General features: G+C 36.1%; 1 protein-coding gene across 1 annotated transcript; it reads left to right on the plus strand.

Annotated features, from left to right (window-relative positions):
* The first annotated feature begins 5,824 nt into the window (after window positions 1–5,824).
* Window positions 5,825–7,223, plus strand: LOC111894476 (acyl-acyl carrier protein thioesterase ATL3, chloroplastic). The gene is made up of 5 exons (XM_023890551.3): window positions 5,825–6,091; window positions 6,363–6,463; window positions 6,541–6,650; window positions 6,733–6,828; window positions 6,919–7,223. Exons 1-5 carry the CDS (start codon window positions 5,886–5,888, stop codon window positions 7,036–7,038), a joined length of 633 nt encoding a protein of 210 aa, XP_023746319.1. The 5' UTR covers window positions 5,825–5,885; the 3' UTR covers window positions 7,039–7,223.
* The last annotated feature ends 10,796 nt before the right edge of the window (window positions 7,224–18,019 follow it).

The raw sequence follows: 18,019 nt of genomic DNA on the forward strand, positions 1-18,019 counted from the left end.
ACAATAATCGATAAATGTAAGCTCGAAGGCTTAGTGAGTTACCACCAAAATACCAACGCCAAACAGATATGACCATATCATATAACATATAAGCAAACAACATGCATAATGAGCCTTCAGCCTGACTGGACCGCTCTCCGCGCCTTCGGCATGTCTGGACCGCCTCGAGGGCCTACAACCTATCCGGACCGCTCGTTCGGCCTTTGGCCTAACTGAACCCCTTTGCAGGGCCTTCAGTTTATCTGGATTGTCCTAGGTATGTTGGCCTTCAACACAAAGCAGGATCGCCTCAACCCAACCCCCTATCAACAAACATGTGCACATACATATCATACGCTAGCATATATAACAGTCAAACCGATCTAACAAATCACTATTCATAGCAACATCCTATTACCAGGATACAGACCTAACTGGTCACTAACGTAGCATCATCCTATATTCTAGGATACCTACCTAACCATGTCACTAAGCATATCACCATCCTAACTACTAGGATGTAAATCAATAAGCATATCATACAATAAACCCGGATACAAATCCGATAAGGGTTGGAATTGGTGCCTTAGACCCAGTTGATAACTTGATATAGTGAGGATAACTCACCTCACAACTGTGATGGTGAAGTGATAAGCTCAAGCTCTCGGATCACCGCCATAAACTCTACCACCTATATTTACCACTGAACCATATCCATAAATTTCCAATTTCCCAAAATGCCCTAGAAGTCAACTAGTCAACCCTTGGTCAAAGTCCAAGTCAATGGTCAAGGTGAACAATCCATGCTGACCCGACTCGTCAAGTGCAGTTCACCAACTCGTCGATTCCTTCCTGAACTCAAGAAATTGTGAAATCCCCCATCGACTCGTCAAGTTTCCTTGCAACTCGTCGAGTTCATGCATGTTCAAAAGTCGGGAAAACCCCAGCTGACTCGTCGAGTCTTCCTATTGACTCGCCGAGTCCATGTAGAAACCCTTGCACGACAATCTTCATCAGACTCGCCGAGTTGACCATGCAACTCATCGAGTCCCTTCAGTCGTTTCTCCATTTAGATGTTTTTTAAGCCATTCCAAAGCTCCAAAATGTAGATCTAAGATCCTAAGGCATACTTCTTACGTAAAGTTGCAAACTTTACGTACATGCAAGGTGATAATGACTTAAATCAAGCTAAAGAAGAGATTCTAGGCAAGGTAAATACACTAGCATGCTAAAGACTGAGAGTTTATGATTATAAGGACCAAGATGAGCCTAGATCTGAAGTTGCAACTTCAGATCTTGGTTCATCACTCGAAATGAAGTACCAACACACCAAAGTGGCCCTAAAACTCAAATATAGAAGGATCTAGCTAGAAGAATGTAACATCCCAAAATTCAAGGACAAAAATTTCATTTTTAAATACATTATTATATAAAACCATCAGTATAAAAACATTCATATTAATATCTCATGTCAAAACCAAAGTGTCAATAATCAAAACATATTATCATAAAACCATATCAGAGTGTAATCCCAAAGATCTCATGTGCGGAAAACATAGTGTGATGTGCTGCGATCAAGCCGGCTCCTTTCCTTTGAAAACGAGGACCTGAAACCAAAACTGTAAACCGTAAGCACAAAGCTTAGTGAGTTCCCCCATCATACCACATACCATACGATCATATAACATACATATATTGTCAGGCATATCTGGGTGCCCGACCTACCCCTTCGGTCCTCTCGACCGGATACTACCTAGCATATCTGGGTGCTAGCCTCCCCATCGGTCCTCTCGACTGGATACTGCCTAGCATATCTGGGTGTTGGGCTCCCCTTCGGTCCTCTTGTCCGGGTACTGCCTAGCATATCTGGGTGCTGGCCTCCCCTTCGGTATCTTTCAACCGGTAACCAGGGACTATTTCACCCCCTAACACTACCACATAAAAGCATAGCCTAAACACATAAGTCATATACTGCCTAGCATATATGGGTGCTGGCCTACCTCTTCGGTCATGTCGACCGGTAAGTGGGGACTGTTTCACCCCTACTACTACCACATAATATCATATCACATATATCATAATCTGTCTAGCATAGTTGGGTACTAATCTACCCCTTCGGCCCTATCGACCAATAACCAGGGACTATTTCACCCCTACTACCACTATCACATAACATCATATCATGCTAGTACATAAACATAACAGGTAGTAGCAAACATAGACAATTATCATAAAGACAATCATCTAACAACTCCTACTGGTGGGCCGGTATTTTGGCCGTAGACCCACCACTAGTGGAAGGTAACTCACCTCACACTGCTGAAGTCCCGTAGACACAATCCCATATTGCTGAAGTCCCACAGACTCAACCCCAGCTGCTGCCTGACAGATTCCCGAACTGTCAACACCAAAATAACACCCAATTAATAATTGGGTCCCACTACATAACCATAAGTACATTCTTTGGGTAATTACTACATTACCCCTAGCTTGGCTTATTCAAGCCCAAGGCCCAATCCATAGGCCCAAAGTCAATTAGGAATCAAAGCCTAACACATGGCCCAATTTTCCAAATTGGGCCTAGGCCTATACATGGTCTCATTCTAAGGCCCAACATCATATAATCATTAAGGCCCAAACTATGGCCCATCTATGGCCCGATTTTCCAAATTAGGCCCAAGCCCCTTACATGGGCCTTACCCTAGGCCCATTAAATTACTCTAGACCATTTGCTTGATCTTGGATAGCCCATTTAATAACCCAATCATCAAGGCCCGATAGAAAGTCCCAACAATAAACCCAAGTGAAATTAGGGTTTCACATAAAATGATGATTTGGGTTAAGTTTCCTACTTAACCCATTAAGGACTTAATCCATTAAATCCAATATTGCTTAGATTAATTCCCGCCAATGATTATTATTTAATATCTCAAGTTATTAAATAATTCTCGTGTGTGTGACCCGATTAATTCTTAAAGTTAGGTTTTCATTGACATTAGGGTTTTCCAATCCAAATATTAGCCCACTTATCAATTTGTTGGCCTTTTATGTCAATTAGGGGTTTATTGGGCCTATCAAGCCCACTAAAATCTTAATAAGCTCATTAGGGTTTTATTGGGTCCATTAGAGTCCATTAAGCTTCATTGGGCCCATTAGAGCTCCTTTGAGCCCATTAGGGTTTCAAGCATCCCCAATCGAGTCGACTCACAAGACAAGCACACTGCCACCCGACACGGCGGCCGGTGGTGGCAGGAGGCGGCAGCCACCACCCTAAGGTGGTGGTTTTCAATTTTCTTTTTATTATTTTTCTTTCCGGTTACATTTTACAATGCTAAAACCCCAAATAATCACACAAGCACTAATACAACACATGTACACAACAACCTAATGGTGTTTGGCGGTGGCGAACGGCGGTAGCCACCATGGCTGGCGGCCATGGTGGTTTCTTGACAACTCCGGCCAACAGAAAATGACCATACACCCGATTACACACTCATAGCGGTGACAACAGCGGACTTGGGATGGCAGCCACAATTAATCGACACGTGGACGATAGTAGCCACCATGGCCGACTGCCATGGTGGTTCTTCACAACCCTACTTGACCGACAGTCCATACACACGAACACAACGACATTTCGAGATGGGAAATGGTGACCAGAGCAACAAAACGTGCCAAACGGCGGCGACAGCGGTGCTTACGGCGGCATTTTGCGATTGCTAGAGCAACGACTCGAGCCATGATTGCAGCAGCAACAGCGACGAAGCCACAGGTGGTGTTTAGTGACGGCGGCGCAGCCCAACGGGGATCGAATCGGAAGAAAGAAAAGGAGAGAAAGAGCAGCATTCGGGAAATAGCAACAGCAGCCATAGTCTCGTCCTTCACGCTTGTTGCCGAAGTCACTCGATCGGTGGTTAACAATATCGACGGAGGAGGGAACGACCGCTGGAGATGAGGGAGGTATAAGGTGGTAGAGGGTTGGCGGATGCAATGGGTTTCTAGGGTTCCAGAAGAGGGGATGGGTTATATACCCGATCCTTTAACTAATTTTCCATAATGACACTATTAGCCCCTCCCCTTCTCTTTTATTTCCAATTAAGTCCATAATTTACCTTTCCCACCCTGACTTTGGAATTCCTTTCAAGTCAAGTCTATAACTTTTACCAATGGCCCTCTATAACGAATTCTTCTCAAAATAAGTCTAATGGTTACTCTTTAACCCCTAATTCAATAAATTCTTACAAAATAAATCTGAAACTTATAGTTTTAACCCCCAACTTCTAAAATTTTGACCATTAGCTCTTCAAAGCCATCCTTTGATATATTATTATTTATTTTAAGGTACCATTCGTTCATTAAATTATTTATTTAACTTAATAAATAAACGTGTGTTACAAAGAAGATCAAGGTAATGACTTGATACCTTCAAATTATGCTAAATTGGGGTAGACTTTAGATCCACGCACGTTCCTTACCTCAGACTTCTTGATCTTCAAGCTCGTCTCACCAAGATCCACCTTCCAAGCTTAAAACACACAAGTATGGAGAGAAAACTGTGATTTAGGGTTTCTGGACTCACAAGGGGCTGTAAGAGAGGCTAAGGGGGCTAATGACCCTTTAAATAGGGTGCAAAACCCTGAAAATTAGGGTTTCATCGTCCAGCTCCAAGTCGTCGAGTCGTGTCCTCCGACTCGCCAAGTTGGTCACTTAAATTCGAGGTCAAAAACGTTCCTACTCAACGAGCCAGGGCCTCCAACTCGTCGAGTGGACTTTTCAATATGAAAAATAAAGCTAGAAATTAATACATGAGAGTCTGGGCGTTACAAATAACTTCTTCCCTTAGGGTTCTTGTTTTGCAATTCAACGTTATATGTTCAATAGTTAAAACATAGATCCAAAGTAGGTTGCATGCGAACTTAGGAACTGTTGTTCTAGTTTATTTGTTTTACTTAAAACCTAGCAGTTTTGTACTCTGATAAATATTTGATATATTTCTATACTTTGATGGACTTTTAGAATGATGAATGGTTGATTTGGTTCACTTAAAAAAAATTACTTAGTATTTTTGGACTTTACAATTCAGGTTGTGCAAGTTTTAGATAAAAAGGATTCGTAGGTCTGGGTGGTTCACTCAGATGGAAGGGGGGGGGGGGGGGGGGGAGTTAGTCGGTGAGAGTTCATATAGATCATTAGTTGTTTCCGGCTAACAGGATGAGGGTTTGTTAGAACAAGCTACCTATCAAGGTTAATATTTTTGTTTGGCATCTTCGATTCGGCTACCCACTCGCTGCAACCTGGATTTACGAGAGGCGGATTTGGATTCTTTGTTGTGCCCTTGTTATAGTGATTTTGAAGACATTAATTATTTGTTTTCAGTTGTTCATTTGCGGTACAACTTTGGCATCAGATTGGGAAGCAGATGGAGAAGACTATTCTGAAGTATGAGAACTTAGATATGTTTTTCCTTTGGATCGAAGGACATAGTGTGGTTCAATTTCATAGATTGATCGTAGACTAGGTGTATGTTACTCTTTTATGGCTTTTATGGATGTGTCAGAACGCGCTTGTGTTCTGGAACTTGGAGGTTAGGAGAATCTCATTATTTGATTTCATTTTTTCGTTGTCTTTTAATTAGTGTCAATTTAGAAATCGTAAGTCTAGTATTAATGGGAATGAGTGGATGCAAAATCCACTAATGAACTAATTGTTCCATTTTTCTTTCCTAGCTTAGCTGGCTTTCTATCTAATAATATTCACCCATTTAATTTTACAAGGGGTGATTCATAAGTTTTGGTAAAGGAGTAGGGGTGGTACTTGTATATTTGAGTCTTTGACTACCATTAATATAGACTTGTTCGCCGAAAAGCAGGCGAAATCCCCAATCTTTCGATAGAAACGAAGGCGAAATGTCGCAGGCAGTCTTCTCCCCGGGGCACGTGATCATTCCGGCCTCACGTGTCAAGACGTCAGCCGCCGACGGACTCCACCTTCCTTCATCAAATGTTCACTTACTTCGCCGCACAAACCACCGGCGGAAGCCGCTGCTACGGTCACTCACAACGCCTATTCGGTGCTCAACCAATTTTTCCTTCGATCTCAAAAGTGGCAAAGGGTGAGTACTAAATCAATCCTCTTATTTGGCGTCCAATTCAGATAAGTTTTTCCTGATATTATACGCAGAACATTTGTTCTATTAATTTTCAATCACAGGGTAATCAATTTTTTCTTCAATTACCACTGTTTGCTTTGAAATTTGATGTTATGAAGTTAGAAATGTTGTAAGTTAGGGCATTTTCAATACGAATGCCCTAGTTGGGAGAAAAAGATTCTGAACTTTCTATCGGTGGATTGAATCCAATTTTGTTGTTAATCCTTCTTTACAGAATGAATCAATTTCATGAGATTGAACTCAGGGTTAGAGATTACGAATTGGATCAATATGGAGTTGTGAACAATGCAATCTTTGCTAATTATTGTCAACATGGTGAGTCTTTACTTCAAATAATTCAATTAACTATTTAATGAGATCAAAAAGCTACAATCTTTTCAATCATTAAACAGCTCGTCATGAACTTTTGGAAAAGATTGGAATAAATATCGATACAGTTGCTCAAACTGGCAACGCAATAGCTCTTTCAGACTTATCACTCAAATTTCTTGGACCTTTGAGAGTATGTCTTTATATTTTTTAATAATTATTCTCAAAATTTAACTACCCTTTATAGTTTCTTGATGTTATTCTGGTGAAAACAGATTGGAGATAGGTTTATTGTGAGAGCGAGGATATCTGACTCATCAGCTGCTCGCATATACTTTGAACATTTCATCTTCAAGATCCCAAATCAAGAGGTTACATTCTTTTATCCTTGGTTTATTTAACTCGATTCTAAGATGTTAAAAGACAGAAAAGCCCTTCAATGGTGGTATTTTTTGATGTAGCCAATTTTAGAGGCACGTGCGACTGCAGTTTGGCTTGACAAAAACTATCGCCCAATTCGTGTTCCACCAGAGGTAAGATCCAAACTTGTAATGTATCTTCGTCATGATGAGGGAAACTGATTTTATCATATTTTATCTAACCATTTTTTGTGGGGGAAATAAAGTATTAGAGATATGTTTGCATGATAAATAGTACGTGTACATGATTAATTTTTCATAACTATTGTTCATCATGTAATTGTAGGCCTTGTTTGTATTCAGTGATATTATATACTTATATTTATAATGTTTATTTTCAGTTTTTAGTATTGGTAAATCATTATATTATTTTGTTGTTGAAACTTGTAAGTGTACTTTTCATGAAGTGGAAATTGTTTGGAATCTGTGAGAGTGAATTTGTGGGTGATCAAAAAGTAAAGCAACACAAGAAAATCTTGAATCTTGATGAGAAGTCACAAACATTGCAAAGATGTATTTATTTCTTCAGGGATGGACCCATGAATTTTTTTGAAGAGGGGGCAAAAAAAAATTATGGGGACAAAATATATTATCTTAAAGGGGTCAATATATTACTAGGTGTAAGACTCATGTATTACATGGGTGTATTTAAAACAATTATATATATATATATATATATATATATATATATATATATATATATATATATATATATATATATATATATATAAATAAACATTTGAAAATTTTGAATTTATAAGAAATATAAAATTATAAGGAAAGTCTATTAATAGAATTGATATGTATTTATTATTAAATTTAAATATCATATGGAATTAATAAAATAGGAAAACTATAAAATTACATGTGGAATAAAAATTAATTTAAAATAACCACAAAATCACATGTGGCAAAATGAATGTGAGTGTAACAAATGGCAAAAAAAAACCTTCATTTATTAGAGATGATTTATGAAAAACATATTTAATTATTAGTTTTCTTTTTGTTGTGGGGGTAGAACAAACATTTATCCCTTCTTATATAATGATTTCTCGAGTGTTTGTTACCTAGTTCAAGGTTTCGGTTTGGATTCAGTTTAAAAACAAAATTGGACTAGAAAAATGTGAAAACGGATAGATTGGTTTAGGTATGCGTTCGGTTTGAATATTTAAAAATCAATATTATTGGGTTTGGGTTCAGTTTGAGCTCAAAACCGACTTATGTTAACTCCTACTCATTTTGTCAACTATAAATTCTCAATTCTTTCGATTTATAAAGGATTCTTCTTCCACTTCATTTTGAAAATTGCATTCGTCTAACCGAATGAATATTGAAGATAGACTTTTATATCATGATATTTGTATTTCCTTCCGTTATAATTTTTTCCAAACTTGTTTTGTAGTTTCACTTGATTAGATGAAATCATCCGTAAAAACCATTTGGGACTAATTGTTTTTAATATCTATTAAGTAATCAAGAAAAAGACTAATTGTTATCATTAGAATATTAAAATTTATGCATAAACATGTAAGAATAACTTAGAAATTCAATTAGAAATTGCATTCATAAATGAGAAACTAAAAGCTCATAAATCCTTCAAAGATAAGCTAAATTTTCATGGATTGCTTCCAATATTGACTAATAGAAACTTAGCCACACATAATCAAAACAAAGAAGCATGGGCAAATCTATCTTGGAGACTAGGGTAGCTCGGGATGCCTTTCAAAAAAATTCAGTGGTATAATTTTTTTGGAAACTTTCGTTTATGTTCCAGCGATCGAAATTGAAGTGTCTTCTTCCTCACTAAAACCCCGGTCGACCTCACTCCTTTCTCAGTCTTTTTTCTCTTGGGTTTGGTAGCTAAGAGGGAGGGAGAAGCAATTCAAATGGTCCAAGGGAAGTTTAAGGGTTAAGAGACTTTCAAAGATTCGACTGTTTGTATGTTTAAATCGGGCAAAAAGAAGATGGTTAAGCAGATACATAACTGCGTCCGATAACAGATCAAGACATTCCATTTTTGATATAACTGACCCCTCCGGTTTAAGGGTATAAACGAAATCTACCCTTAAGCCAATTTATGTAATGAAAACCGTTTTTGGATATTGCTATTTACCCCTTTAACATATATATATATATATATATATATATATATATATATATATATATATATATATATATATATATATTGTGAGAACTAAAAAAAAGCATGTGAACATACAAACTCATAATCAACTCATCAATTTTCAACAACAAAAACACCAATCTTCTCCAAATTATACATCCAAGCCATATCTAGGCTAAAAAAAGATGTGACAATTTTTTTTTTCGAAATTTGCATGTATGCACCATCAGCAGTTGTACGGACTGCTGATGAGCACAATTAGGAGTCATATGTACTGCAGATTTGCACAATCAACAGTCATATGTACTGCTAATGAGTAACCAGTAGTCCATATAACTGCTGATTGTGTTCATCAACAGTATATATGATTGTTGATTGTGCTCATCAGTAGTAATACAAAAAAAAAAGTCATATCTTTTTTTGAGCCTAAATATGGCTTAGACGCACAATTTGGAGAAGAACGGTGTTTTTGGTATTGAAAAATGATAAGTTGGTTATGAGTTCGCAAGTTCTTACAAATCTTTTGGTTCTCAAAAGAACCTCTCTCTCTCTCTCTCTTATATATATATATATATATATATATATATATATATATATATATATATATATATATATATACATGTGTGTGTATGTGTGATGATTTATTTTTATTATTACTATCAATATTACTGTTATTATTGTTGTTGTTGTTGTTGTTGTTGTTGTTGTTGTTGTTATTATTATTATTATTATCTTTTGAAACAAATAAAAGATTGATTACAAAAATCGAAACGGATGTCACAAATATCTATTATCACTTTTTGCTTCTTGATGAAAAAATTTTCAACTTGAAGGGAATTACGGACATCTCTCGTTTGTTGGTGGAAACTTACCTTTATTTTCCTTTGGTTTATTAGATTATTATAACTAACTTTGGTTTTGTTCGTCACAATCTTAACTGTTGAACGGTGTTTTTTTGCAATGAAGTTCTTGAAGACCGATTTGCATAATATAATACGTGACGATTTTATGAATGGTGCTTTGATTTGTAGTGTAGAAAACGAAGCATTTGAGAATGTTAAGGCTGGAAATGTAATTACTCACTTTCGTAAAATGAAAGAGTCAATAAGTGAACTTTAAAAATGTAACTTTGTTTTGGAAGTTGAACTTTATATCTAATGAAATTGTGGTTTTTATTTTTTTTCCTTATTGTATATTACATGATATTTTTGGAGATAATTGTTTACTTTGATCGTGGCTACGTCACTACAAAGAAATAGAGTTTAATTGCACCAAACATCAAAGATTTGAAGTTGTAAGATTAAATGGACAAAAATCCTAACAATGGCCTTTAGGAATGCTCCTAAAACTTCATCACAACTTCTTGGTTGAGATTAATAGAAAATGGCACCAACCATACTCCAAGTATCACTCCCAAATGTTGAAAGACGAATATGCCCCTTAGTGGCTTATGCGGGCCATGTAAGCCCAAAAATAATATATATATATATATATATATATATATATATATATATATATATATATATATATATATATATATATATATATATATATATATATATATATATATATATATATATATATATATATATATATATATATATATATATATATATATGGGTCGCATAAAGTAGTCTAGCAGCCTTTGAGTTGCATGGTCATGCCCTTTTCATCCTTGATCTTCCATGTCTCTTTCTCCTTCTTTGTCCAACCTCCATTAGATCTGAAAATGTCCTAAAAGATAGCCCAAAAATAATCCAATTTAAGCCCAAAACTTAGCCCCACATCTTTTTCTTCTTTTTAGCTGTACTTATTAGCCCAAATGATAGTGTTCTCCAAACCCATAAGTTTTCACAAAGACGTCTAAAACTGGGGTCTTAAACACCTCACACATGAATCAAGAGTGGAACTTTTTAATGGAATTAGGGACATAATCGATACTTTCATTTGTTTTAGCATGATAAGACTATGATCAGACCAAACTTGGGGGAGAACCACACCCACCATGCTGGAAAATAGATCCATCGCGCCACTAGAAACAAAGAATTAATCAAGCTTTCTGTTAGGGCCAAGATCCTCAATCCTGGCACTCAAAGATCTAAGGACCCTTAAACCTATCATGGATCCCGGATCTTAAAGGAGACTCAGGGATCACGAGCATACATCAGGATCCTGGACATCACCATTATTGTTTCCTAACAGCACTACAAATAAAATGATATTTAGTGACATAGAAAAAGTGCCACTAAAAATCGAAAAAGTTCTACTAAAGGCCCCCTCGGCAATGATCGGCACAAAAAAAGCGTCACTAAAAGTGCTGCCACTAAAGGCCTTTAGTGACACTTTTTGGTTGTGTCGATGTTGCCTTAATGGGTTTTGGCGGCACATTCATATTTTGCCACTATAGCATATAGCACTTGTAGGTTTTAGTAACCCTATTTTTATGTCACCAGTTAACTTCCTAAAATATATATTATTTTCATGCTTTTAATAACCCAAAAAATTTATATTAACAAATCAAGGCTGATTTTTTTTAAAAATTTAAATGGAATATAATATAATAATAAGGCATTTCTGATAAAAGATAAAAAAACACATTATTATTATTATTATTATTATTATTATTATTATTGTAGTTCAACCTTGTCTAACAACAATATTCAAACTTTTACAAATACTCAAAACATAATACTATCGAACTAAATATTTGTCGGGGGAAAACAAGAAACTTGATTGACTGCGAACTTTGACTAATTGCTCATCTTGAGTTTTTCTTCTTTAGACAATAATACACACACATAAACAGTCTTAGGTCCTGCAATGTCAAACACTTGAAAGTATAAATAAGAAGAATAACAATGTACTTTTGGTATTTTCTAAAACAAAATTTGAAAAATAAATAATAATAATAATAAATAATTACTAATAAATAAACTTACCAAATTCATTCGCTGGTTATTATGAATTTACACATAATATTTAAATAAAAGTATACTGATATCAAAATTTATACATGATAACATTCTTCTTACCTCCAAATAATCCACCATAAACGAATATCATATCACACTATACTCTTGTTGTAGTATCAAGAACTATACTTAGGAAAAAAGGTAGTTAGAAACAAGTGAAGCTCATAGATTAGAAACTATGTCCCCAACTTGGGTTGTGAACGATTCTATTTTAGTATAACGTTTACCATTCAACTGTCTGTCTACTACCTGACTCAAAATAATACATAATTATCAAACATTCTCCAATACACCAGCCACAATGCCACATAAGTGGTTTGATTCATATATTGAAAACATCTTGCATCATCATATACAGAAATGTACCCTAAAAAACATTTGCTACAACTAAATTGTATTAAAGGGTGCAAATATTTTCCATTCAGATACATGGAAAAAATGCAAAGAATAAATTAATATTCTAACAAAAAAAAAGTGAGAAATCATATGAATCAAAAATAAAACCTTAACTATGTGAATGGTAACTTAGCTGCAGATCAGAGAAGGTAGCATAAAACCTAGCTTGAGCAGTACAAAGACGAAGAACGAGTGTGCATCATAGTGGGAGTTGAATATTTGGGGTTTAAGAGTCCATGGGTTTGGAATCAGGTTGCCATTGAAAAAAAAGCTCATATCTTTAAGTAAGTTTGAGGAGCAGCTTTTTCAATGACGAATTTAGAGTATGAGCTTCGTGGGGAGTTTAAATAAGCATGTTTTCTTAACTGCATCAATTTTCACAATAAATTCAAGATCAAATGCCAAATCTTATCACAATCATCGAAGCCTAGTATGAATCCTAGAGTCGATTTCTGATTTCAAAGTTACATTCATCTCAAGAGTCACGTCGTAACGATAGATAAAATTTTATTTTATACTTGAGCCATTATACAACAGAGAAACGAGGGAAAGTTGAAGGAGGTTGAGCGGCGACAATTCGACAACAAGCAGTAAAAGAAGGCAGCGGTGGCAAGTTGCGGAGGATGAGCGGCGACTATTTGGAGACTATCATCAGGATTAATGGCGATGGAGAATGGTGAAATTGAAATTTTGAAAGTTTCTTTAATCTGTTACGTAGAAATCTCAATGGGGGGGGGGGGGGGGGGGGGGGGGGGGGGGGGGGGGGGGGGGGGGGGGGGATTTTCGATGGGAAGGAAACAAGTGTAGGCGAGGTTTTTGTAATTTTTGAGAAAACAGTTTCCCAGTGTCAACAAAAAAGAGAAGGTTTTTTTTAAAAAAATTTGATATGATTCTCTTAGACACATTAATTCATGTTTTCACTATAATGATTTAATTTCTTTTTTAAATTGTATTAAATTAAAATTATATATAATATATGATATATAAAACTTTTAGAAACATTTTTTAGCAACTAATAATTATGAAAACAAAGTTATAAAATGATTAATGTCATTATATCTATTATCTTTTATAGTGACATAAATAAAATACCACTAAAAATGTATTATAGTTGCACAAAAGAAATTAATGTCATTATAACAATTATTTTTTATACTGGCATAAATAAAGTGCTGTTTTATAGCGATACAAAAGAAATATGCCACTAAAAAATTGTGCTACTAAATGTCATTTAGTTTGTAATGCAAGTTTAGCGGCAATATTTCTTGTTTATTTCTCACATATGCAAAAATAGTCAACATAAGACTCACTCACAACGAAGAAACGATTCAACCAGGCTTAAAACCCCAAAATACCAAGCCAAAACACATTGCAAATACCAGTTCAGCAAGATCCCGAAAATATCAGACTTTTAGTTACATAACCTAGACTAAAAATACAATTGTAAAACACACACAACGGGCATAATCTTTTGACACCTTATAGACCTAGAGCTAGGCAAACACTTGCAATTGTATTTTTATCATCATCTCTATAATTTACATTCAAATCAATAAGATCATACAAGGCAGGTGATCATTATTACCTCCCAAGGTTTTATGTCGGAGATCCTATCAAGGATCAAGGGGTTTCCTTGTAAACCACTTGTGCAATTTTGTTTTAATTTCGATAATCACTTCAACAAAAACACCATAGCCTCTCATTCATAATGATTAATATTCATTTGATTGATTTTTTTAGCAAAACAATTTGGCGCCGACCGTATGGCCATGGTGTTCATAATTCTCGAAATTCATGTCTACACAACTGTAGGGTTTCAAAGTACTCCATGGATGATGGCATGGGCCCCTTTGATGAAGTGTAGGTTAAAAGCCCAAGACTTGTTTTTTCCCTATAAATAGTCATGTATTATTCATTATTAGGGTTAAGAGTGAGGCAAAATGTAGCCGCTATGTGAGGTTTCTTATGTAGTGTTAGATTTTTTAGTCTATGCTGAAAGTGTAATTTATTCCTCATGTTTTGAATAAATCGAGTGATCATTCGACCTAATCTTCATATTTGTGTTTGTTCTTATTTTCCGCATCTTGTTCATCAAATCTCAATTAGGGTTTTAATCTCAACAAGTGGTATCAGAGCGGGTCTTTGAAGATCTATTGATTTTTGAAGTATCGGTTCTTGATTTGATGATTTTCTGCACAAGTTATTGAAGATTATTGTTGTTTTGACGTCTTGGAATCAAAATTCTGTTCAAGCCACTGTTCATGGAAATTTATGGTGTTCTTCCGTTGTTCATCTGGTATTTCTTTTATCTGATTTGTTTTTCTGTTCATATTGGATCAGATCGTTTACTTAATCCCAAATCAATTGATTTTATTCCTTTGTTTTAAGCCAATTCGATCGATTCATATTCACTTTTTGGCCCTAATATTATATATGGTTGCCGATTGAGTCTTCTGTGTTCAATTTGAATATCGATCGTTTCTTTGATGCCAACCGTCATCTTCAACTTCATCTTTGTTCTTTCATTCTTAAGTCGTAATATATAAACGGGATTATTGTCAAAATCAATTGTTGATTTTATTTGATTTTGGGTTTAATCTTATTAATCCGTTATTTCATTGATTACTGATTTTATATCATGATGGTATTGATATGAGGATGTCGATTTTGGTATTTGTCAATAATGGGTTTTGATGGTCAAAGTATAAAAAGTCAAAATTTGAATTGTTGATCTGTGAACGGTGCTCTCATCTATGAGTGTAATCGGATTTGAAGGTATCAGTGACGCAACATTCATCTCTAATTGTTTCTATGCTCAGATCGCTAGGATTAATCAGAATTGTAAAAAAAAAAAGGTCGGAACTGGATGTGGATGACATGTTCTGAATATTGATATCAAGTGAATGTTTGTTTCGAGAACAATGGTGAAATTAAACGCTCGGGATGAAAGAATGATGTGTGACGATAAGTTTCGCAATCGGATTTGGCACTTAACTGAATTATTTAGGGGTGCTCGCCAGTTGCAGGTCATGCCTCAAAGTCAAATTTGGTATGAAAAACCTTACCTGCGAACAATGAAATTGGAGCTGGAACTCAATTGGGATGAACATTGGTCAAACAAAAGAAAATCAAAATTGATTGAGATTTGGGGTGTACTGCGAACGAAAGTCTTATCTGGGCTCGCTTTCCTTTTAACATGGTCGTTCGTTGATAGCAATTCGCAACGAACCTGTGTTCGGATTCGTTTTATTGGGGATTCGCTTTGGGTGTGTAATCTACGGATTCGGAACGAAAGGTGGGACTGGACTCGGATTCGTCTCAAGAACCCATACTCGGATTCACATCTTTGTGCTCGGAACGAAAGTGAAAATCTGAGTGGTTTGGATTCGTGTTCAAATTACGAGTGTTCGTTGTTTGGAATTATTGGATTCAGAATTAAGTCACCATTCCAGTCGTATTCTTTAAATGGGGAAAAAGACTCAAGTTACATTTTTGGTCCCTGCAACTTCAGAGATTTGACACTTTTGGTCGCTATATCTTTTGCATCTTGGCAGTTTTGGTCCATTTCCAGAAACTGTTAGAAATGAAGGGGAATATGATGCAAATTTATTACTTTAATCCCATAATTTCAGCAAAGTGACAGTTTCAGCCCTTTTTTCAAAAAGTTTGCAAATTTGAGGGCTAGTGAACAGTTTTGGATTTTTTATCGCACATATTTTTTTCGTGAACAGAAAATTAAGGATTCCATCAAGTCTTTGCGGTTCGGAAAGTCGTTTTTCGCAATAACGTCAAATTTTCTCGACTTTTTCGGATTTTATACTTCATCGTTTATATCATTTTGTCGCGGGGGAGCATAGTAATTTTTTTATCCATTCAAGATCATTCTCATGACCATTTGAAAGCTTTATAATCATGTTTTTGATTATAAATCGGGGGAGAATTTGTCATGGCCATTCGAAATTGGATTTGTGACTTTTCAAAGTTGAAGATTTTTGATAAAGCTTGTGGTAGAATTATGAAGGTAGCTTTTAGAGTGGAAGTTCTTCATCGAGCTCTGCTAAAGCTTTTACAGAGAAGTATCCTTTACAGCGGAAGTTCTTTATTGAGCTCTGCTAAGGACTTGTTATATCTCCAACTTCTAGTATTTTCTCGATCAAGCGACATTACGAATCTTAAAGTTTGGGTTGTTACATGATATCTTTGATGGCTTATATCATTAGCTTATTTGAAGATCATTGTGACTTGGAGGGGGAGCTCTTCAAAGACAAGAAGTGATTCGGTTTCTTTGTTCTTAAGTGGGTTTTTATGGCGGGTTTGGTTTTCATGAAGATTTTTTTTAGGATTACATTTGAAAATGAAGTTTAAAGACATTACTTCAATGCTTGATTTATATATCCTAGAGCCCATGTTTGAAGACTATTGAAGAATCAAGATTCGTGGATTGCTTCATATATTCCTCGTTGCAGATCTTTTTATTTGCTAGATGCTTGTTTTGGAAGTTAAAGCATTGTCATCCATTCCATACTTTGAGGGGAGATTGTAGGGTTTCAAAGCACTCCATGGATGATGGCATGGGCCCCTTTGATGAAGTGTAGGTTAAAAGCCCAAGACTTGTTTTTTCCCTATAAATAGTCATGTGTTATTCATTATTAGGGTTAAGAGTGAGGCAAAATGTAGCCGCCATGTGAGGTTTCTTATGTAGTGTTAGATTCTTTAGTCTATGCTAAAAGTGTAATTTATTCCTCATGTTTTGAATAAATCGAGTGATCATTCGACCTAATCTTCATATTTGTGTTTGTTCTTATTTTCCGCATCTTGTTCATCAAATCTCAATTAGGGTTTTAATCCCAACAACAACCAACTTTATCTTCTTCCTCTATTCCTCCCATTTCCTCAAAGAATATTCCACTACCTCCAAACAGACCTCCCGACCAGAGGAAAAATCTGGATACCTCTAGTTCACTAGCAAGAGAACTCCCACCAAGGGTGTAAGCAAACCCTACATAAATCCCATGTGATGGCCAACATAAATCATACATGAAGCAAATAAAAGAATGTATGGTAATAGCAAGCATTCATACCCACAAATACAAAATAAATATTATCAACGTCGCAGGACTCCCGGACTTTCAAGCTGCCACTGAGGGCAGCAAATACAAAAAAAAAAGCAAGAAATAGAGAAAAATGTTCGGCAAAGTTACATCAAAACAAGCCAAACACGAAAGCTATTTACCAACAAAAGTGTTATCATCACCGGGGGAAGATTCCTTCTTATGAGACTCCTGACAGAGATTTCGAAGCCCAACCATGTCTAGGGTGCCCAAGCGAAGATGGCCAACAAAGTCCGTCTCCGTGAAAGTCACTAAGACGTTTTCCATCTCTTGAGCCCTGTCCGCCACATTCTCCTCCGACTTTCGGTCAACCTCCCTGGCGAACACCTACTCCCAGACTATCTTCTTACCCTGCTCCACACCCGCGGCGACACAAGCTTCTTTCACAAGAACCAAGCCTTGAGGAATTGTGGACTTTCAATCAACCTATCCACAACCTGACTGAGCCCGTCGCCAAGGATCTAAGAAATATCCCTCTCTAGCGCTCCCCTTGTGGCATTCTCAGTCACATGATCAACCTCCAGCTCTGCCACCCGCTTGCT

Source organism: Lactuca sativa, chromosome 4 (genome assembly GCF_002870075.4).
Source record: "Lactuca sativa cultivar Salinas chromosome 4, Lsat_Salinas_v11, whole genome shotgun sequence".
Taxonomy (NCBI): domain Eukaryota; kingdom Viridiplantae; phylum Streptophyta; class Magnoliopsida; order Asterales; family Asteraceae; genus Lactuca; species Lactuca sativa.